Source organism: Lynx canadensis, chromosome B1, assembly GCF_007474595.2.
Source record: "Lynx canadensis isolate LIC74 chromosome B1, mLynCan4.pri.v2, whole genome shotgun sequence".
In the NCBI taxonomy this organism is placed as follows: Eukaryota; Metazoa; Chordata; class Mammalia; order Carnivora; family Felidae; genus Lynx; species Lynx canadensis.
Window position 1 is genome coordinate 134,113,710 of NC_044306.2, and position 24,367 is coordinate 134,138,076.

The window sequence follows — 24,367 nt, forward strand, 5'->3', positions numbered from 1 at the left end:
TCTGTCCATGCAACAAGTTAAAAATAGGCAAATTATGGTCACCATTGCACCGGGCAGTTGAGGTCAGAAAGAAAAGATGCCACAGTGGTGGTATCAGGCTAATTTGTGTGTGACTGAAGTTCTTGAAAATAAACCAAAGGGAAGGATGAGCACCCTCTGCCCCCACTTCTGTTCCCATTTTAACAATAAATATATACTGTGAACAACGGCATGTTATTCCACCATGTGAGGCTCGCCTTGGCTATATAATGGTAATTATATATGGCAATTTTAGGAATTCGTTTATTCAAGCAAAAGGAAAGCATGAATTCAACCCCAACAATTTCTCTAAATTTTTATTAATTTTTTTTTTTTTACAGCTCGATCCTCTTGTGAAAAGGAAACAATTTGAAGATTAACAAGTCAATTACATGTTTTTGTTTTTTTTTTTTAAACAGCAATTAATCCTCATTACAGAGAACAAACAAAAGATCTGTGGCACAGTATCTTTGGAAAGATCTTTTGCAAATTTTTCTTCTAAAAAAAGAAAACTATAATTTTCACAGATCACATGTCTCTTTCAAAGGACTATACAAGGCAGCTAAATTTTATTCACAAAAGCCCCAAGTTGCAGTTCCATTGCTGAAGTAGATAAAATACATGGAGTCCCCTTGTGTTGCACATCTTCCCATTGAGAGCATCACTGCTTCCCTATCCTACATACAAAATCACTGTATGGACTAGACAGCTGGCACATTATTCCACAATAACTAAAGAAAAATTCATATTTTAGACCAGTGATCATTTATCAACTGGACAATTTTATTCTTTTTTAAACAATTTTAATACCAAGATTTGACTTCCTCTAAAGTTATAAGAAAGCAACAAATATATAATATAATATAATATATAATGGTAATAAATAAAAAAAAAAAAAGGCAACCCTGCTCAGGTATCATCCAAAACATGATCACATTCAGGAAAACAAAACAAAACAAAACAAAAAAAACAAAAAAAAAAAACAAAAAGATTTGGGACACATGCCTATAAACACACACACACACCAACATGAACAGTGTATACTTGATATCTGAGGGGGGATGTGCAGTAATTTTAACAATACATGTTGATGGCCTGAACAAAAGGCGAAGTTAATACTGCCTGTGTTAAGCATCACTTCAACATCTACTTTTAAGCAAAGCAAGTTATCTTCCTTAGGTCAGCCACTGCCCGGTCTCACCAGGGCAGCATGGCCACCTTGCTGCCAGTGGTCTTATTCCCTTGTCCTTCCAGGCCAATATAGTACCATCTAGGCTCACGGGGAGCTGTAGGTCTTCTTCCTGCCCTTGTGGGTAGAGAAATATAGGCACTTTTCTGCCCATCACAGTACCTGTTGATATCTGGCGCACAGTGGAACATATTGTGATTTCCCTAGGACGACAGGAAATTCACAGCTCCCTTAAGTAGATGGTGCTTCTCAACTCATCACAAAAACTAAAGAACATGGCCAGTGGTCATCGTTCTTAGTCACCAAGAAACCAACACAACTGGATTGCATACTGGAGGTTTATACGGTAGAAATACCACTTGCAATGTTTGAAGGAAAATCCCCCGACATGTTATTCTGCCAGTCCACCTCCAGCAAACAAAATGACAGAAGATAAAAAAGGCACAGGAAAAAACCTTACATCCATTAATTCTCAATAGAACCAAAAACAATCAAAAGAGGCAACCCACCACAGAAAGGGAACAAAGGAGTAAGTACCGCCATAATCCTGACACTCCTCCTCCATGGCCACTATGCAGAACTCACTTTCCAGGGAGTGAATCTCTGCATTTGTTTCTAAAAGAAGCCCAAATATTCTTGCAAAATTTAAATGTTGGTAATTGATAGTAAAGAGTGTAGTAGATGAAGTGGCAAAGTTTTTCAAAGATTTGTGTAGTGTCTGGGAAAACAAATCCTTAAGAAAAAAGTAGAATCTGTGGTAAGAGGTACGGAATCAAGCCTTATTGGATTCATTTACCTTAAGGTGTACAAATATGCATCACACTTCATGAAGCAGAAGAGCAAAGGTACACATTAACATTTAAGACCCACATTAACAGGTCTTAAAGCCATATCAAAATAAATACAGCATTATCCCCAAATTACCATTACTTCAAAATTATGTTTGGTCAACAAAGGCACAATAAATATATCCAATTCAACCAGCCTCATAATCTTGTGTGTGTGAATGTTTATGTAACACATACAACACACACACACACACACACACACACACACACCTCCTTTCATCTATCAGATATAAGAGCTGTTCGTTTTGGAGGACATAATGGTTAATCTTTTTAGTTCTAAAAATTATTGGACAGGAAACCTAACAAGAGTAATAAGCTCCCAATTCTAACATGAATATTTAAGGTACCAATTAAGGCAAGTTTTCAGCCAGAAAGGGGTCAATTGTTAGCTTCTCAACAGCCTGAGATCTGGAATTAAAGGATATAAATGTGTTCTAATTTGTCTACAGGAAAAGGCTAAATATTTTGGTCAAAACAGATCTATAAAATCAAGGTCCTTTTGGCTTAAAAAATCAGACTCATTCAGTCTCATTCAGTACTGAGTATATCAGATAAACCATTCTATTGCAGTTCTCTTCCTGATACTATACCTGCTGGACCCCTACTTCCTCACCACAGCCAGCATGTGGTGAGTGTTTTCACATTCTTAACCCAGTGTGATTTGGTAAATTTCAGTGAAGTGTTTTTCATTGTTTAGCAGGGCCCCTAGTCTGGCTAAAATCTCAAGTTCAGTGATTCACATTTTAATTATCTCCAGAAAGGACAGAAACATTCAACATTTTAAAAAGTAAAACAGTGTTCTTCCATTTCTTAGTACACACACACACACACACACACACACACACACACACACACACACACTGTAGTGCCAAAGGCAAGATTTTCACTTCTTAAGATGTTTTGTATTTGTCTCATTTTATAATCTAGTCCTTTCAACCATCTACCTCAGTACAAAAAATCTGCCTTTGGGAATTTAAGCATGCAGTGAAAAAGTGCAGCGATTTTAAAAATTCTTTAGACTTCTATATACAACTGTAACAGGAAAAAGACCTTATGAACATTAAGGATTCATCAGCCACTATTTTTCATATACTCTATTTTAAAAGTAGCCATTGGGAATCCTCTTTTAGGTACAATGCAGTAAGAATCGGAAATATTCCATGATCAAAATACTACAAATTGATCTCTGCAAATTAATGTTTTTTCAAGGGACAAATAAATTTTTAATATAAAGGTCAGGGTGGGGGCAACGCTACACACAAGGAATAAGGCCACTGAAAAAGCAATCAGGTTTATTTATTTTTTTTACAAGTGGCTGAGAAATCGACTTAGAAACGTCTTCAGTCACAGGAGCACTGTCTTTCACCGGAAGACCACACATGCCCTCACACACACACCCACACACTCTTTCTCTCTCTCTCTCTCTCTCTCTCTCTCTCTCTCTCTCTCTCTCCAACACAATCTGCATAGATCAGAACCTGTCCTAAAAAACACACACTTCCAAACTGACAGGTGACTTGCATTGGGGAATGGTGGGGTAAAAGGGAGGGGGAAGGCCAAGTGAATAAGGGGAAAAAAGGCATTAAATAATCACATAAAGCTGATTCTGGTGTCTGGTCTCCCACATTTTATGAGATGGACACAATGCCACAACCCACCAGGCAATTACTGTTCATTTAACAAAAAGTTTTGTTAAATGGCCGTGCTTTAGAACATCGATAAAGGAAATCTGTCCATCGAAATCACACATCAAATTCTTATGCTCAGGTATTACTACTGCCGTAATTCTCCGGCTTTAACCTAAACATGAGGTAACAAACCTCTGAACTAGCTACTGGTAACAAAATAGGTTGGATAAGACACTGAGGGAACAGCTTCACACAAACAGTTCATATGTGAAAAATAATCATGGCTCCCACCCTCTACACATCCCTTTAAAGATAGACCAAAACTTACATTCCTCATATGGACCTTCAATCTGTTCATTACTCCCTTCCTCATTAATGATACGAAAATGACAAAACATTCTTGGTAGGAAACAAAATGTAGAGGGGCAGAATGGGATAAAGGTAGTGAAAAATGAACCAACTACAGAGGTAACACTCACTCCTCAATTTTAGTACATGTGCAAATTCTACTTCTAAAAGAGATATAAAGAATTGGCTTTTAAAAACACTGCACTCAAAATAATGCTTCCAATAACCTTCAAAGTTTTAATTAAAAAAATCTGTGCTTATGGTTATGTGGGAATTTTGATCGTGTTCTTTCATTCTAGGTCATTCCAAATGAACTTGGTTAAATGTCTATAACATGGCACTAACAACACATGGGAAGGCCACAGCTCCTCTTTAATCCAATCAAATCTAGTTGACTGAGAACACTTTGGAGTGAAGGCATGTGGTGACTTTTTTTTTTTTTTTTTTTTTTTTTTTAAAGTCTAATTAACCACCCAAATCCCCACATCCTCTCAGGGAGTTGATTTACCCTAGACAATCAAGGGCTCAGAAAGTCTACTTTTTGCTATAAATATAAAATAATTTGTAGCAGAAAAATATAGCCTCTCTAAGAAGTAGATTTCATTTTTCTTTGCTGACAAAATTCTGAGTTGGTTAGACAACATGAGTTACCACATAACTGTAGACCACAGATCAGCACCTCAAATTCCAGCTCTACTCAAATAAACATTAAAAAGCACTTTAGCCATCATCTGGTCAGGTATAAACGTTGGTTCCCTTCTTCCCCAAGGTAGAAAATTCATAATATAGTCAATGGTGACTGCCTTTCACGGAAGCGGGGTGGTGGGGATGGCAGCGCCGCGTCCTCCATTGCGCATGCGATCTCAAGATGGCTTCCCGGTGTGCGGTAGCCCCTCCCTCCGCAGCTCTGGTGTAGGCGGACTTGCAGCAGTGACTGAGAAATTGGAGCTGGGGTGAACGCGCGGTGTACTCCAGGCAACAGGAGGGTTGGGAACCGGGGGGGGGGGGGGGGGGGGGGAGTTGCCTTCAATTTTATAAATTATGACAATACTTGGTATTATCAAAGTGATTGTTCACGGGCAGAAAGTGGGGTACAGTGGAGTCCTTCACAACTTACGCTTTATAGATGACCATTAGAATTTACTAAACAAAACAAGTATTTCCCCCCTAAACTTAAAAGAAAAAAAAAAATCATCCACAAAACCCTACACCAAAATTCATTGTTTAAAAAATTTCCTTCTGGGAATGGACTAAGGTGGCTACTGAGATGACATGAACTTGCTCTCAGAGCTGAAACTGCTTCTCCTCATTTCATTTGCAATTTGCATCCTGCTGGTTAAAAAAAGTATGGAAATGTTTCTAGACCACTCATACGCCCACTTAAGTCTACATTGCACTTCTGTCCTTTAGTTAGGAAAGGCAAGATCATCTCTGAGGCCAGCCTCCTCATTCTGCTCCTGCATAACCACCGTGTCCAACCAATGATCACTTAAGTTCTTGAAAGTTTAAGTGGACAAATGTCCTGGCCATCTCACGGTGCTTCTCTTCTCGGTTTGGTGTCCTGATGAGACAAACGTCTGAACTGTTTTTGAGGCTTTCAATGTGCAAAAAAGTTCCCAAGCCATCAAATCAACTTGGGCCTCCGTTAAGGTGTTTTGGTTGCTTGTTTTAGCCGGTGAAAACCCTGTCTTGTATAGTGCACCAGATCCATCAAACTGCTGTTGAGGGCCAAGGCACACACACTTGTGCTGAGCTGAGCAAAAAATTCTGCAAACAAAGCAAAACCAAAACTAAGCAAACACATTTTCATACACAAAAATAATACAGGAAACATAAAGAGTCAAAGTTCCGGCAACTGTATCCCTGCAATATTCTGTACTTCATCATGGCAAAAAAAATCACGATCTACTCTAACGGCCTGCTAGTTCACACCCTTCTGCTAGACCAGAAAGGTTAAGAACTGAGTTGGTTTTAGAGTTGAATCCATAATGCCTGGCACAGTGGCTGGTGTTGGAGAATACCCTATTTACACTACTGGATCAGCAGATGCATGAATCAGAACAAAACAAAACAATCCCAACATGTTAAAAGCATCATTTGTTTGCTAGGAAAGAAAGTTCTAAGAGGCTATGAGAAAATTAAGTGGCTACAGCCAGCTGGCCACCTCCTTCCCTGCAGCCAGGAAAAAATATGTAATGGCATTAATGTGGCATTTACATATACGCATCTCCTTAGTGGTCACTGGCACTGCCACGGAGCGGTCCGTCTAACAGCACACCCTATACCGTCTCCTAAATCTTGCATTTCTCCAGGAGCTGTCTTCTCAAAGGAGTCTCAAGAATGTTCACTATGCCGTATTTCTTCCGCTGTCGCTAACCATTTTTCTCAACGCACACTGAAAACAAGCAGGCAACTCCGTATTTAGGTTACACCACGCCATCTGTTGTGCCCGGAGACGGCCAGGAGCTTTCCTTCTTCACCTGCCTTGTCCCTGTGCTGGAGTTTCAGTTCAGGCTGAAGTAACAATGCCAGAACTCCTGAAGGCACAAGGTGCCGAAACCATTCCTAACTTAACTTTGCTAAGATCGAGCCACAGAGATCTGGCTCCATGCCACCAGAGCTCAAGAAAGAACTGTGACTAGGTGATGGAGCAGAATGGCCAAAATGTGAAAAGAGTAAATACCTACACATTTCCTTTTCTTCGATAAAATGCACATAAAATACAAACCAACAACATCCTTCCCTCCCAAGCCCCCTGCCCCAGGAATTACCAGCAGAGCCATTTACCTTTATTCTTCCTCGTAAGGACCTCAGCCTGTTCCCAAAGGTCAAAGGCGGCAAGGACATGGGAAGTGATGGTGACATAAGAAGATGTCATGTTTTGGATGGTGACAGGCATCCCACTGCTCCCTACGCTGCCAGCACTTGACTGGGAACCCATGGAGCTGGCAGAAGAAGGCATTGGGGAAAGAGGGGACGGTGTGCCTGTACTTCTGAAAGGTGAAGAAGAGAACTGGTTAATCATCTAAACCCACAGATTACGGATTTCTTGTCTCTGGGACCACAGTGCTAGTTACAAAGTTTCCGTGTGTATTAGCCAAAATGACAATCGCTCCCACCAGATCAGAGACACCCTTTCAATATTTGGGGATTTCATAAAATACAACAAAATGCCCCCCCCCAATAGAGAAATTAACAGAACAGAGGCAAGGTGTCCTCCACATAATCAGGCAGGCAAATCTGGATTCTGAGTATGCCTACTCCATTTACACAGTCTACCCCCTCAGCCCAGAAGCCCTCCTTTTCCCCACCCTCAATTCCAACTTCTACTAAGACAATGCTTCCCTGTGAAGATGGTCCTAACCTTCTATATATTCATTCTTTCATCCTCCCCATTTACTGAGTAAAACTCTGTACCCGGCAGTCTTCTAGACACTAGGGAAACATCATGGCTTCCTTTCAGCCACCACCTGAATGCGTCTCTTTGCATTTACCTATCAATTTATCCATTGCATTTATCACATCCCATTATACCCTTCTGTCTATTCCTTTTCCTTCCTTGAAGGCTGGGACCATTTCTTATCAACCTTTGCATTTCTAGCACTTAGCACAAAGAGTGGGCTCTTGACAAATATCTGCTGAACCAATGACTGGATGAGGACAGGACAGCCTCTGAGGAGACTGAGCAAGAAGTATTATGGGAGTCACAGTCTTCTCTTTGCTCTCATCTTGCCTGCATACCTGCACATACAAGTTAATGAGAGCCTTGATGTGCATAAAATGCGAAACACAAGGAGAACACTTACACATAAAAAGTAATGGGAAGATGGGCCAGTGGCCGGAGCCTCACGACTGGGTATGTCTGCCCTCGGGGGGCCTGTAGGGACCCAAAGTGTCTCCAGGAGAGCGTGCATTTTGAAAGACTAGAGTGGAATCTCCATGAGGGCAGAGATTCCTGCCTATTTTGTTTACTGCTATACTCCCTGTACCTAACAACAAGGTTTGGTACAGAGGTGGCTTGCTATATAGTGACTGGACAAACTGAAGTTCTCTCAAATAATGTGTCTGACATGTCAGGGGTGAGGATCATGAAAATTTTCAGAGATACGAAGTCACTTCTCAATCAGGACTTTTTTTTTTTTGAGAGGCCATATGGGAATCTCTTGAGTGAGCTGGAAATGGGGCAACCTTCTAGGTGATACTCTTAAAATAGCAAAACTTACCAGAACTGGGAATTTTTCAAGGAGTATGACCAAATTTTTAAAAATACTAGGCAAGTGCTACAGGGAAGAAAATTCTATCTTTATTTTAAAAACACCTGCACAAAAATTGCTCTGCAATATATTATGGTACAGATGAACAATTTCAGTTCACAAGGTGGGGTAGGGTGTGTGTGTGTGTGTGTGTGTGTGTGTGTGTGTGTGTGTGAATTTAGTTAGAACTTTCTTCATTCTTAATATCACTGTCACTGTCATAGATCCTAGAGGAGGTGGAGGGCATACAGTTCTGGATTGTTCTTGTTTACTGAAACACCAAGACAACATGCTATCTAGAGGGAGAAAAGACTGGCTCTGACTGGCTCTGCCTCTGTTTTGTTGTCAGGCAAATCTAAAGACCCTATGTTCTCTGTAATTATCTTTTTATATTACTCAATAAGCCAACACGTTGACTTATAACTATTCCTTAAAAAGGTAGAAATATGATAATAATTTAAGTTTAAGGAGATTAGCACACAGATGTACACAATCTTTGCAAAGCCAAAGTCATACAGATGGTTGCAAAAGCAAGAAGTAATTAAAGAAATAACTCAATTTTGAAAATTATTTAAATTAGACTCTTCATTACCTTGCAACGCATGGAGATGGTGCCTGGGCAACTTTGAAAAAACTGCTGAAGTGTTCATTAAGAGCACGAGAATACTTTATTGCTATATCTTTTTTACAACGAAACATCGCCATGTTCAAAATGGATTGGCAACGCATGCTGTGGACATACACAGAAGTTTAAGTGAAGCATTACTACTTTACAGACACGAGTATCACCACTACAGAAAGCCATCTAACTAATCTCTTATAGCCTAAAGAACACACTGGGTTTTCCTCCTCTACACTAGGAAGAGTATCTTAATCTTACTACACTATTCACACTATCAGCAAAAGTAAATATTGGTGGAAAAACACAAATATACAAGAACATAATTGAAGTTACAAGACCAAACCATCTACTGAGTCATCGGTAACATGGCACTAGATGCCTTTCATAAAAAGTAACTATCACTAGGTTTCACCCCTTGACCACACCTCCTACTACTTTCTGGTTTTGTTCCACCTTTCATTATAATTTCCATGTTAAGAAAGCAAATTTTAAAATCTTTTTTGTAACAGCAAAAGAGGCAAAAGCAAATGCTATTTAGACAAAAAAAAGTACACACCATAAAACAGCAAGTATTTTCTCTTGTGGAGCTGAGGCATCTGAGAAGGATTTTAATGACATTATAAATCTATAGGAAAACATAAAAATACATCACGTTAAACAAAAGCAGTTAGAAAATCCCAGGCACAAAGACATTTTATTATGTCTGTCTTAGCTTTCTGCTGATTTTCCTGAAGATGTGACGACATGAAAACCACGCAGAAAAAACCCCAAGGCTTTAGAGCAGTAATTCGAGCCATTCAGAAAAGCAGGTGAGGGCATGTCTCTTCCCTGGCCTGTCTACCTGCTGTAAACCACGTAGACTTGTGACTTGCGTCCTCACTGAGTCCCCTGCCGAAATGCAGATGATAAGGAAGGGAGCTTACAGTGAGCTGATAAGAAAGCCAAACTGGAAAAACCAGCCTCTCCCTGAAAGGACTGGCATTTCACAGTGAACCTGGCACAATGAGAGAGCCAGACTCAGTCACTCTGCTCTAGCGCATCATCTAGAAGTGCTACACCCTTAGTTTGGCTCCAAGAAGAGGTCCTGGATCAGTTACTTTTTTAAGGCTCCCCTTTATTAAGTTGTCTTCATACTAAGTTCAAATGGATTAAAGCAATAAAGGAGAGGAAAGAGAAGTACTTAGGGAGATGGCAGAATGACTGGGCACTTACTTAATGAGGTCTACGGTTTCTGAGTACACCGAGTAAGCCGACTGGGACGCCGGGCTCTCCGACTCCATGGCGATCCCACACTCGATAAAGGACAAGGCGGCCTCCAAGTACTTAAAAGCCTTCCCAACCTTGTCTGTCTGCAGGAGGAGAACATGGTCGTTGTTAGACCTTTGTTTAGTTTCTCAAACACATTCTTTAACCTTCATTTCCCTCCAACTGTCTTAGTTTACTTATGGCCAGGGAAAAGGGTGAACTCAAAATGATAACCAAAAAGCCTGCTGGCTCTGACCCGCTGAAAACTTTCTTTTAGCAAAAATTTGGTAGGAAGATGAAAATAATGTTGTTAAGACTGTTCTCTCAAAATCTTAAACTACATATTCAAACCAAGGCAATAAGTCCCCTTGCTGTTAGTGTGCAATTACTCATTACATAATTTTCTTGGGAAATAGATTTTTCTACACATCTAGACTGATGCAGACACAAATATCTTTGTTATGTGTTGAAGTTTATCTTATAAGCAGTAGAAAACATTATGGCTTATGAGCATCTTAGATATTATGTCTAACAATAATCGTTTTATGTATTTTACAGCCAAACAGATTATCCCAACTTCTCTGGAAGTCAGGGTTCAGTGCACAAGGCTATCCCCTAGGCTAGCAGGGATAAACTTGCAGAGTCCCTTAAAGGGCAAGCAGAAATCTATGAATGAAATCAGATACCGGTGGTCACCCAAACCTGAAGGCATACTGTGTCACTTAATGCCCCCTCACTGGAGCGCAGCCAGCTCCTCTGAGGCTGTGATAAGCACAGCCTTTTCTCTACACTTGGCATCTGCACCACATGTCATAAGAGCAACTGATTAACATGACATTTCCAAGTTTGCAGCTGCTGCCAAGGCTTTCGATCTGATACGTTCAAAAAGAAGTAATAACAGCGAAGATGCAAGTGGAGTGGAAGGAGATGGTGACATATCAGCAAAGAAAGATAGTGTGGGGCTACTAAGTTTTTAAAATAACTTGGTTCTGGGGTGCCTGTGTGGCTCAGTCGGTTGAGTGTCTGGCTTTAGCTCAGGTCATGATATCACAGTTCATGGGTTTGAGGGCCATGTCGGGCTCTGTGCTGACAGCCTGGAGCCTGCTTCACATTCTGTGTCTCTCTGTCTCTCTCTGTTCCTCCCCGGCTTGTGCTGTCTCTCTCTCAAAAGTAAATAAAAGTTAAAGAAGTTTTTTTTTTTTTATATAACTTCGTTCTAAAATACTTTTTCTAGAGCAGGTAGGCTCAGAAAATTAGCGACAGAAAGAATAAAGATCAAAGTGGCAAGCTCCAGTGAATCAGCAGTAGAGGCTTAATGGTTTTGCTTCATTGGTAAGAATTTAACTCCTGAAATTTATTTATTCAATGCCAACTCCTTCACGGAATTTCCAAGATTTATACTGGCCTTAGCCTATACACAAAAGAAACTACAGCAAAACAAGATGCCTCTTTGAGGTAACTATTTTCTAAGGCCATTAACGCAAATATTCCTGTGCCGGCTCCTGTGGAGCTCTGGAGACAGTGTTCCAGCAGTAGTATTCACACTTCCGTACTCAACAGTGACTCCAATGTGGAGATAAAATACACCCCTCTATATTCAGTTGTGAGCTTAACTCCTTGGAATTCAAAATGGACCTAGTTGAGACCTTGTGCCATTAAAAGAATATTACAAAAAAAAAAATTACAAAGAGGCTGGTCATTCAGGTTTTTGTCCAAACCGGCATATTTTCACAGGAAAATGAGCTGCTATTTATTAAAATGAGATTCAACAGGTATAAATCAGGACTATCCGGGGCGACCGGGGATACAAGGACAGCTTAGGTAGGGAGAAAGAAGATGTGCAACTGTATAAATAAAAAGCAAAAGAAAAACAAAGTTCCCTGTACTACTGTTTGAATAATGAAGGGATCTAGTAATGAAGGGACGCTGAAAGCATCCACTGCCAAGACAAATTTTAGATAACCGGCTGACAAAGTACTGAATATTTGCTCTTTTACAAAACGCAAAAGGTTCTGACAGTTCTGGCACCAACTTTGGAGAGCTAGAAGGCAGAGACTGGAAGAACACTGTCATTTGGTACAGAGTCAGACATCTTAATCTGACTCAGGCCATCCTAGTGACAGGGCAGCTTTGGAGATCGGTCTACAGAGGCTTGTCTCTGATCCCCTTACAGCACCCAGCATAGTAAGGACTTGATAAACATACTGCCCTGGTGAACGGGGCTGAAAAAAGGGTCTCAGTCCAGCCCTCCCTAGGCAGTCAGTCTGAGCAGAGATGTCTAGGTTGGAGTTGAAGAGCACCAGGCCAGGATCTCAGTGGCCACCATGGCCTGGTCCGACTGCGATTCCCCTGGGCCTCTGGAATGTGTGGGTCGGTTTGTATGTGGGAGAACAGAGGCGACCCATGTTCTTCCCATGTGGTACAAGGTTCAATATATGGTATTGGCAGGGGTTTAGGTCTGGGGAATACATTAAACAAAAGGCCCAGAGTCTCAGATGTTTCAACATAACAAAGGGCAAACATTATCTAATTATACTACAGCAGAAATGTAAAAGCACATTTTTTTTTTAATTTTTTTTTTCTTTCAACGTTTATTTATTTTTGGGACAGAGAGAGACAGAGCATGAACGGGGGAGGGGCAGAGAGAGAGGGAGACACAGAATCGGAAACAGGCTCCAGCCTCTGAGCCATCAGCCCAGAGCCCGACGCGGGGCTCGAACTCACGGACCGCGAGATCGTGACCTGGCTGAAGTCGGACGTTTAACCGACTGCGCCACCCAGGCGCCCCATGTAAAAGCACATTTAATTGCACATGCACAAAGCATCACTTTCCAGAAGTCCCAACAGCCACTGGGTAAAGAGAGCTCTTCTTTTAATTTGTTTAATGTTTTTTCATTTCGAGACAGAAAGACACAGAGCATGAGCAGGGCAGGGGCAGACAGAGAGGGAGACACAGAATCTGAAGCAGGCTCCAGGCTCTGAGCTGTCAGCACAGAGCCCGACGCAGGACTCGAACTCACGAACCATGAGATCATGACCCGAGCCGAAGTCAGACACTTAACCAACTGAGCCACCCAGGCGCCCCAAGACAGCTCATTTTTAAAAAGCATATTTACCAACAGTATAATCATTACCTTCATCTTAAAATTTTACCTAACAGCCTTTGGTCTGCATTCCCACGGGTTACTATTTCAAAGGTTTTAATTTTGGAGGCAAACAGACTATCTCACCTTTTGAAATGTTTCAAGCTGAACATAAATTCATAGAGTTTCAATAGCAGAACTTGTCTTTCACATCCAAAGAATTCATTCAGTGGCACAAGGAAGCACTCATGCATTAAATCAAACACTACCAGGTGGATTTAACTTCCATTCGTTTAGATATAAAACTTGTCACTAGGTACACTGTATATTCGCCCACGCTCAAACTGAGTCAGAGAAAATAATTTCACTAAGAATCCCTTACCCCTTGTTCCTTAAGACCCCGTTGATCCCACTTACACTGTGGCCAATGTTCGCCCTGCCCCCACCCTCCCCACTCCACCCCCGCTGTTCAGTGAGATGGCAAACTACAGATAACTTATCAGAACACATTCTACCAAAGGGAAGAAGAGCCAAACTGACCATTAATTCTGCTCTTTGCTTCAACTTTTTGGCCTCCTTCATGTGAAAATCTGCTTGTTGTCTGAAAGAGAAGCAAAGATCAGGGGTGGGTCACAGGAACCTAGAAATTACTACCGGGGGCAAGAGGACTTAAGACTAAGAGGGAAGAAAGCGATGGGAGGAGACAGAGGGCAGAGGAGGGAGTCAGCAGAGAAGGGGCAGAGGGAAAGTGAAAAAAGCAGGAGCGGTGAGCATCCAGGGTCTTACCTGTCAAGCTTCACTGGAGGCTTCCCTGGTTTAGAATTACCATTTGGCAAAGAAGGCACTAGAAAAGGATTTGCAGTATCTCCAGAAGATCCCTTTAAAAAAATCATCATACAGATCACACTCCAACAGTTAAAACCATTGACCTAAAGGTCCCACCCCTCTAAATCAGACCAAAATAGTAGTTCAAAAAAGATGAAATCAAGCACTGCACAGTTTAGCTTGGTTTAGCATTTTCCCGGCTAGATTCGACTGACACTGTAGGTTCTGATTATACTGAGGACTAAAAAGACAAGAATGTCCAGAAGAGATATTCAACAAAGCTAAACATAACATTTTCTCTTAGTCAATACACACACACACACACACACAGGTTAGTGGGAAGAGAAGAACTTGTATTTGACTTGTATTCGAAAAGTGGCTAATTTTGTCCCATTATAACCAATAGTGAAAGTATTTGACATCAAACATCCAAACCGAGAACTAACCAGAGTAACCAATTTTTATTGCAAATCACCTGAGAGAAAATTAACACAAAAACTGATTCTGATTTTTCAACCTCTGAGTCACTTTAAGATGAATAAACTGATATCTAAACTTATATGGAATATTAACCATCTTTTTACTCTCCCTCTAAAAAGTAGAACTTTAAACACAAATAACTCACTGCAATACCACCACCGGGAACTTCTCTTACGGGGAATTTAAAGATGTATCGATGGACTCCGTTCCCTATGTCCCAGCAACCCTTGCTTACTTTGTGCTCTGTACAGCTTCCAGATCCCTTCCCCTCCACTCTTCTGTGCTTCGGAGCAGAGGAGTCTTTGTGGCTGCCCTTGCTACTACTGGCACTTTGGGGAGGGTCCTGGTCCGCTTCCCGCTTTGGCCTCTTTTGTGCAGGCTTGGCTGGCTTCTGGGAGGATGAGGACGAGGAGGACACAAGTTGGGGGGAAAGCATTTCCTTCTTTGAGGGCTCAGAGGAGGGCCTGGGTGTTCTGGAAAGAAACATCACTCAAAATTGAGTTAAGGAAGAACACAAACCACATAACTTAGTTGTTTAGTTGTAAGATAAATGGCTGCTGACACCAAAAATTAAGAAATCAGACCATGAAATCCATTCTTGTAGAAAGGCCAAATTACAGAGACTTTGGTGCCTCTGAAAGATCTAGAAAGGCCAAATTACAGAGACTTTGGTGCCTCTGAAAGATCTAGAAAGGCCAAATTTCAGAGACTGTTGGTACCTTTGAAAGATCTAGTTCTATCTATGAACAATGGATTAAGTGGTGGAATTTGTCACTAAGCTTGCAGAGCCTGCCAGAGATCCTAACCTCCCCTAACCCAGTTAGTCTTATTAGCTACTCCCCAACCTGTATTTTTCTCTGACAAGTGGGCAAGCCCAGCTGCCACCTTCACCCTCCCTCCCTGACTCCCTCTCAAATCTCTGCTGGCTCCCAGCCAGTGACACTATGCACTTTCTTTTGCCGAGTCCTGTTGGGAAGCGATTTCTTGACTTAACCAGAGAGTGAATAACAATTACTTTCTATATTCAGACCTTCTTGGAACTACTCCCCTTCTCTTTGGCCCTCTCTCTCCAAAGCAAGAGACATAGTGAGCAGGCATGTGCATTCCTAGTAATTGCTTCAAGAAAGAGCGCTGAACCCAGGCCCTCAGAGTTCAAGTGCTGGTTCCATCTCTCAAGAATTCTGTGACTACAGACAAGTCATCTTCTCTCTCTGTGCCTTGGTTTCCAATTCTGAAGAGTAGGGTAATAGCAGCACCTTTCTAGTTTTATTTAAAATGCTTTTAGAAAGAAGCTGTTTCCAGAAGTTCTGGAAATTTTCCATTGTTAAAATGCCTTTGATAAACCCAAGTTTGCTGCTCAGTGAATTGCTAATTCCTAAAAGGTCCTTTTCCATGGACGACAGCAACATCAAACCAACCTATCTGCACATCTGAGCTGGACGTGTGTGTTAATCCACTCCTACTGCAAGAGAGAAATGTTTTTGCCCAGTCAAGACCCAGGAAGACTCGATCACCTTTCAAGTCTGTTGTTAATCTCTATACTCACTTTGTTTTAGAAGAATCTTTATGGGAAGATGAACATGATGGCTGTGCCTTGGTTTCTTTCTCCAGTCTGGCTTTCTTGCTATCGTGGTCTTTCTCTGTGTCACCCTATGAGTGCAGCATAACCAAGTACACAGTTATAAACACAGTCATGCAGACAAAACAGAAGAGACTACACGGCAAAGTAACGACAGTAATTAGGCTTTCGGCGACATCTATACCACACAGCAGACTTACAGGTACCTACACCATGTGTGTGTCGGGGGGGGGGGGGGGGTGGAGGGAAGCAGACAATCTAGATTTGATGAGGTTTGTACTGAGACAGATTTCTGCCTGAGGAAGGAGTATTCTTCCCACCTAGGAAAGGGAGGATGTCTAAGTAATAGCTGACAAGAGTGATCGTCTTCAACAAATTACTGAAGTTTTTTAAACATAAAAGAATCAATAAAACATGCATAGTCGCAGCAATAAAAGATGATTTTATGAATAAGGGTATCTCCCTTTCTTTCACAAGAACCATCCACTTGATGCCTATTAATTTTTTTCTCTTTTTACTTTTAATTTTTTAATGTTTATTTTTGAGAGAGAGAGAGAGAGAGAGAAAGAGAGAACGCACACGCGAGCAGGGGAGGGGCAGAGAGAGGGTCCAAAGCTGGCTCTGCGCTGACAGCAGTGAGCCCAATGAGGGGCTCAAACTCACGAACCATGAGATCATGACCTGAGCTAAAGTCGGATGCTCAACCGACTGAGCCACCCAGACACCTCCCTTTTTTAAAGACTGTTTTTATATTTCTTTTTAAATATTTTTATTTATTTTTGAGACAGAGAGAGAGCATGAGCAGGGCAGAGAGAGAGGGAGACACAGAATCTGAAGCAGGCTCCAGGCTCTGAGCTGTCAGCACAGAGCCTGACACGGGGCTCGAACTCACGGACTGTGAGATCATGACCTGAGCCGAAGTCAGATGCTCAACCGACTAAGCCACCCAAGCGCCCCTATATTTCTCTACATAGATATGGGGACACATGTTTTTATTTTTCAAAAAATTTGAAAAAACTGAAGGATAAGTATAATTTGAGAGAAGAGTGATGAGCAAAACAGATATTTAATTCTACAGAGACGCACGTAATCGCAAAAACACGTTTATACCAACTAAAGTACAAGATAAACATATGCAATCGCTAAGAGAGCAAAGAATTCTTTATTTGTCATTTGTCAACATGCAAACCAAGTTCACAGGAAGTCTAACACAGACCGAGTGACTTCGCAATGGCTTCCTTCCCACTGGTCTGGACTCACATGACCGCTCTGTGGGAAGAACAGTAAGCAGCAGTGAAGTGACAGGTGGGAGGTCCTTAATTCTGATGCACATTTAGAACCAAACTCCTCCCACTGTCAGTTCACCAAGAGAAATCTGGGACACGGCCAGTGAAACTAGGACAATCCCGAAAAAAACCTAAGATCCTCTCTCAAAGCCTTAAAGGAAAAAAACATTCTTCATATTAACTGATTGTGGGAGGCCCTGGTTTTCACCACAGTCTCTCCTTCATTCCCTGAATTTCTCCAAGTAAAATGAATAAATTAAGAGGTGTAGGCTCAAGCTCTGCCCCAACCCTAACAGCCTGACCCTGCTCAAAAGATGGGGAAAGAGGAAAAACATACCCCTCCTCCTCCAGACATTCTGCAAACAAATGTGCCTAAGTGTGTACATGCATTCAGCCCTTCCTATCTCCTTTGGAAAAACAGTTTTATTTCCTGTTCCAAAATTGACCATAGGGGCTTAGAAAAGGTAACAGGTTTTTAATCTCTTGGTGTATGTACAAGTGAGATTATTAAAAAGGGTAAATATGGATATAGAAGAGAACTTAAATCCAAGGGAAAGCCTTTACCTTCCTGGAGGCTGATTCTGTGGGACCTGCACACTCTGGACAGCCCCCAGACAGCATCTAGAAAGAACCTGGACATGGGTAGTCCAAAGTGATTAAGTTCAAAGACAGAGCAAAAATGAGAAATGTAATTATTTTTATATTGACTAAACAATGAAGTAGTGATGTTTTGGATATACTGGATTAAATAAAAATTTTTAAATTATTTTCACTGTGGGGGCACCTGGGTCGCTCTGTCAGTTAAGCATCTGAATCTTGGTTTCGGCTCAGGTCTTGATCTCACAGTTTGTGAGACTGAGCCCCATGTCAGGCCCTGTGCTAAAAACAAGGAGCTTGCGTGGGGTTCTCTTTCTCTCTGATCCCCTACCCCTGCGTGATACCTTTCTCAAAAACAGATATACAGGTTTTTTTTTTTTTTTAATTATTTTCACTGGTTTTTTTTTTTTTTTTGGTGCTACATATATTATGTACGTATATATATGTGTGTGTGTGTGTGTGTGTGTATGTGTGCATATATATATATATATATATATATTTTTTTTTTTTTTTATTAGAGAGAAAGAGAGCAGGGAAGAGGGGCAGAAAGAGAGAGAGAGAGAGAGATGGAGAGAACCTTAAGCACACTCCATATTCAGCATGGAGCCTGATGTGGGGCTTGATCCCATGACCCTGGGATCATGACCTGAGCTAAAAATCGAGAGTTGGACACTCAAAGGACTGAGTCACCTGGGTGAGGCTTTTTATATTCTTAATGTGGCTACTAGAACATTTTGAATTACATATGTGGTTTACATTGTATTTCTAGTGGACAGTGCTGTGCTACAGTTTTCAAGAGCCAATCTGCAAACTGGGCTCTGAACTTCCAATTAGCTAATGCAAAGAAGGAATAATAAAATGTACAGGCTAAATAAGATAAAAAAACAAACCAGCTGCTCAAAAATATAACTATTTATTACAGAATATTGGAGAAAAAGTATCTCGGGGGACCTAGCAAGGAGATAACGTGATGTAAATGAATAGCTACATCTAAAAGGCACAGCCGTTTCTCCTGTGACGTTAAACACAGGCCAGCAGCAGAATTCAGGAGCACAATTCAGAAGAAATGAAAGGCACTGGCACATGCCAGGAGAAGCCTCCTGGGATTCTGCCCAGCACATGGATCCCCATTCAACAATTCATAATGGTAACACTTGAGAGATAGTCCATGTTGGCAGAGAAAAGAGAGTAAATTGGGAATGAATGGGTTAAAATAGAACCCTACTATCCTATCCTCCTTGTCAGTTAAGAACCTACTTATGCCTGGGGCATGGGGGTGGCTCAGTCAGTTAAGTGGCGGGCTCTTGATTTCAGCTCAGTCACGATCTCACAGTTCGTGAGCTCAAGCCCCGCACTGGGCTCTGTGCTGACAGTGCAGAGCCTGCTTGGGGTTCTCTCTCTCCCTCTCAATCTCTCTCTCTCTCTCTCTCTCTCTCTCTCTCTGTCTCTCTGCCCCTACCCTGCTTGTGCTTTAGCTCTCTTCCAAAAATAAATAGTAAAAAAACAAATGAACCTACTTGTGCCCAAGAGTCTCTGCCACCAGTGGACCCAATGAATTCTCCTGAGTTTTAGATTAAAGGCTAGAAAGTTGGCAAGCAAACAGTGCAAGAAGATGGGAGATTTATCTTTGGAAAGTCACAGAATTTGCTAAAATATACAGATATTAACTTGCAAGTGGAGTAGTTAGTAATACATACTTTTTCCAGTGGAAGGTGTTTCCAAGCAATTAATGACATTTAGGGTAAATTCCCAAGGCAAAATTAGGCATAAACTGTCCACAAGGTTACTTCCTTAAAAACAAAACAAACAAACAAGCAAAGCCCACCAAACCCCAGAGGTGAAATGTGAGTTAATTTTTGTTTATAGATCTTCATGCTGCTTAGGACTATAAAACCAAAGTGGCAGACCTTATACACCACACATGAAAATAAGATTCATAATGAGTCAATCCTCACAGACCGGACATAACCCTGGCTTGCGCCAATCAGCGACTCAAGAGAACAGCCAAAAAACCCCAAGAAGTTACCACACAATAACTTCGACACAAGCATTTAACAACTGTGTTGGCACTTACTGGAATAATATACTGATTATATTGATGTGTAGAACTTACAAGCTGATAATATTCTTTAAGCTGGTAGAAAGTAAGCCATTAAACCAAATAAAGCAACATTCCCCTTCTGGTGATTTTCCTCGCCTGAGTTCAAGCCTGTGGGCTTGAGGTTAGTATTTCTGTACACTATGCACTTGGAACCCTGTCATCCTCTGTCTGGAACAGTCACAGAGGCTTCCCCAGAGTAAGTATTTGTCCGGTGGCACAGAAAGCAAGTTTGGCAGCTGACGGCACAGCTGAAGCCCCTGGAAACAGGACTGCAAGACAAGTCTCAGGGGGTGGATTTAGGAAAGGGCCATTAAACAGGGAGCCAAGCAATACTGAGCGGCAGGAAATGCACACTTGAATTCCAAGCCTCCAGTTCTTAAGATTTTCCTGGGACATGAAGCCATTTGAAAATGAGACAAGGGGCACCTGGGTGGCTCAGTCGGTTGAGCGTCGACTTCAGTTCAGGTCATGATCTCACGGTTCGTGGGTTCGAGCCCTGCAATAGGCTCCGTGCTGACCGCTTGCTCAGAGCCTGGAGCCTGCTTCGGATTCTGTGCCTCCTCTCTCTGCCCCTCCCCCACTCACGCTTTGTCTCACTCTGTTTCTCAAAAATAAATAAATGTAAAAAAAAAAAAAAAAGAGAGAAAAGGAAAAGAAAAAGAAAATGAGACAAGAGCGATGCACTCCATCTTCAAGAGGAAAAAGACGTCTCCTTTGCCCTTTGGCCTATTCACAGATCACCCCCCCTTACAAGGAACCCTTGTCTAAGGTCTGGGCTTCAGAAGTTCTCTTTTTCTAAAAGGATAAGCATCTCAAACAGGGCCTATATCTACAACAAAAGGAGGCTGCTGGCTGATGACTGGTTCCTAACTGACTTGTTTGCTTTTCTTAACCTGGTGGGTCAGGCGGCCAAGGATTATCTGCCAAATGGCGCTCCACCTACAGAGTCCAGTGGAAGGGCAAGCATGAAGACCATACAAGGAAGAGATGGGGACTGTGCTGGGCCAAGCTGATTCCTGAAAAAGAACACCCCCAGGGCAGCCTCATGCCCACCCCAGCATCTGGTTCACCATCTATGTACCCAAAGGTGGCAGAAGGAACATGAAGACAGCTTTAGGCCATAAAGTTTCTAACAGGTAGAAAGATGGTCTACCACAAGCTTTGCTATGGCAGGGAAAGATGAGGGGCATCTGAAAGGGAAACTGATGTAGAAGGGTGTGGGGGGAGCACTGGAGTGGCAGGAGCAGGGACAATGCAGGGACTGGGCCAGGGATGACACTCTATCAGTGTCCATACACTGCCCTTGAGCTGTAACCTTGTGCCTCTCTCCAGTAATCCCCCCACCAGACACCTGTGTACAAAAAGAAACCCCCATCAGGTGTGAAAGATAAGAGCATTGCTGGACTGGAAGGGGTCAGCACATGTGAGCTCCAGACCCACTGGTTGCTAAGCAGCCAAGCGATGTTAGAGCCGTCCTGGATCTCATCTAGAAAAGGGGGCAGCTGAACAAGGAACCCACAGTGTCTCAGCACTCAAACTACCAGACTGTCCTCTCCCTCAGGAAAGCAAAGGGGCTTGGCAAGCACCTGGGGGTGGGAAGAGTGGAGAATCTTCTGGGCAATTCAGGGACTTTCTGGGATGTGCCTTTGCACAAAGTTCACTAAGACAACGACACAGTGGTCCAATCAGCACCGAGAACGAGGGCAGGGACTTACGGAGAAGACAGCTTACATTCACTGGGATAAGTACGACAGACAAGGAAAATTAGCCCACCTTTGGCCCTTCTTTTTGGTGAGGAAATACACAGGCATTAAGAATGGTTTAAGACAGTCTTCACACCACACTCACATGGTCATGATGCAGAGTAACTAACAAGGCATGAAGTAATTAGATATCAGTGACTTGAGGAAACTTCTAGTTTCTTTATAGGGATGACTTTTCAAACCCTTGATGTTGAAGAAGAGTAACTGGGAACATTGATCTCAATAGGTAGTTTAAGGAAAGACAGATCTTGGAGAGAACGAAGGGACTGAACCAACCATCCTCAAGCAATAAAAATGCACTACATCCCCTAACTTCCTTTACCCATTCTCCAAAACTGACATAAATGATAGCTCTGAAATTGTATTTCACGAAATGCCAAAGCTTCTTGGTCCGTAAAGCAGCTATTAAGAGAAAGGAAAAGACAGGCTTGAATGAATATACCTCCTTGTTCAGACATATGTCTACACCATGGTTAGGACCTGCTGGCATTTCATTTGAAAGATGATCTATACAATGATTGAAATTAAATGAGATACTGTCAACAAAAGTGCCTAGAATAAAACTTAACTCACGCATGGAGCTTTGTGCGTGTTAAGTATGTTGTTAAATGCTCTCAATTGCACTAGACTGGTTGTATTTCTTATATTGTGCTTCTTGACTTTCATTTTTCTTCCAAGTCTGAGCAACATAAGCTTGGTTTACAAATTATATAAATGAAAACATAAGTTGTGTTTTAAATTCTAGTTCTTTTTGTTTTTAATGTTTTATTTATTTTTGAGAGAGAGCGTGAGCAGGGCAGGAGCACAGAGAGGGGGACAGAGGATCCAAAGCGGGCTCTGCGTTGACAGCACAGAGCCTGATGCAGGGCTCGAACTATGAACCGGGAGATGATGACCTGAGCTGAAGTCGGATGCTCAACCGACTGAGCCACCCAGGCGTGCCCCCTAAATCCTAAACTGTAATCAAGTTGATGAAATTCTGTAGTTTATGTAAGGAGCACTCGGTCAAGTCATGCGTGTTTCCCCTAATTTTCTCCACTTCTCCTCACAAACTGCTCCTTGCCCACTCTTTCAGGTGCCATATCTGACAGCTTCATCACAGCTACTGTCATCCACTGTAAGTCTTTAGGATTATCTTCTCACAATTTTAAGCCTACAGTGGCTTTAAGGATCCCTTAACACTCTGAAAATAGTTGCTAAATTTTGCATCAGGAAAGGAACACACTGAATTTAAATGAAAAACTAAATTTCAGGGGCACCTCGCTGGCTCAGTCCAGTCGAGCATGTGACTCAATCTCAGGGTCATGAGTTCAAGCCCCATGTTGGACATGGAGCCTACCTAAAAAAAAAGAAAAGAAAATACAAAAGAAAAGCTAAACTTCACTAATGTGAAGGATAAGGTACATTCTTCAAACTGCTCTCATTACTTCCGCAGACAGCTTTTTCTAGTGCTCCCACTTAAAATGAAGGCAATGAACAAATTTTCACCATCCAAATTTGTGGAAAAGCGCTCAGTCTTAAAACGAGAACAGTCCTTGGGGCGCCTGGGTGGCGCAGTCGGTTAAGCGTCCGACTTCAGCCAGGTCACGATCTCGCGGTCCGTGAGTTCGAGCCCCGCGTCAGGCTCTGGGCTGATGGCTCGGAGCCTGGAGCCTGTTTCCGATTCTGTGTCTCCCTCTCTCTCTGCCCCTCCCCCGTTCATGCTCTGTCTCTCTCTGTCCCAAAAATAAATAAACGTTGGAAAAAAAAAAAAAATTAAAAAAAAAAAAAACGAGAACAGTCCTGCCTGCCTTGGGGTCCAACCCCACATGCTGGAGGAGCAGCTACACTATGGGAAAGGCCACAGTCACGCTGCCCTGAACAAAGGGAGTCAATGGGGTCTCAACAGGAAAGGGGGAAGCCCGCCTGCAAAGGGAAGGATCTCAGGTTCCTATGACCAATATTCATACTACCTGGAACACAACAGGTATAAAAACAAAGGATCATGATTCTCTGATCATGAAATAAGTATACTGCTGAATTATTTTTAAGTTTATTCATCTGAAAGCTTCTAACTAGTGACATCCATTAGGTAAGGAATTCCTCACTGCCTAGATCCATGATGTTGAAAAGTGGCACATGGGAGGTACTTCTCAATCCAAAGAACTAGCTTTGTACAATCTTGGCCCTGTGGTATGACTCTGCTCCAGTGGTCCCCAGCTCCACTAGACATTAGGATTTAGGAAACACCAATGGAGGGAGGAAGGGAGGGGGACACAAACCTTGCCATCAGCATTAAAGGCTCCCTGGTGACCATCACATTGGTTCAGACCCCGATCCTATCAGTACCACAGCAGAGAGGCAAACTGTTCCCAGGGGCAGTTCTCTCTGCCGCCTGCCGAACACCCAAGAAAGCATGCATCTGACTAAGATGGGGGGGAGGGGGGTCATTATTTCTCCATCCTCTAAACAAAGAGATCAATTAGCTGCCCTGGTGGAGCAAGGCCAAGGGCTGGGAATGGC

General features: G+C 42.2%; 1 protein-coding gene across 2 annotated transcripts in view; it reads right to left on the bottom strand.

Annotated features, from left to right (window-relative positions):
* Positions 1 to 419: 419 nt before the first annotated feature.
* The window catches only part of AFF1 (AF4/FMR2 family member 1), a 134,599-nt gene continuing 110,651 nt past the window's right edge, over positions 420 to 24,367 (bottom strand). For both annotated transcript variants that reach the window (XM_030313477.1, XM_030313479.1), the window contains exons 12-20: positions 16,086 to 16,189; positions 14,775 to 15,012; positions 14,021 to 14,112; positions 13,775 to 13,835; positions 10,119 to 10,255; positions 9,463 to 9,531; positions 8,877 to 9,014; positions 6,819 to 7,024; positions 420 to 5,798 (exon numbers count right to left, since the gene is read on the bottom strand). In XM_030313477.1, the coding sequence (XP_030169337.1) occupies positions 5,677 to 5,798; positions 6,819 to 7,024; positions 8,877 to 9,014; positions 9,463 to 9,531; positions 10,119 to 10,255; positions 13,775 to 13,835; positions 14,021 to 14,112; positions 14,775 to 15,012; positions 16,086 to 16,189 (1,167 nt within the window). In that variant the 3' untranslated portion in view covers positions 420 to 5,676. The remainder of the gene's footprint in view (positions 5,799 to 6,818; positions 7,025 to 8,876; positions 9,015 to 9,462; positions 9,532 to 10,118; positions 10,256 to 13,774; positions 13,836 to 14,020; positions 14,113 to 14,774; positions 15,013 to 16,085; positions 16,190 to 24,367) is intronic.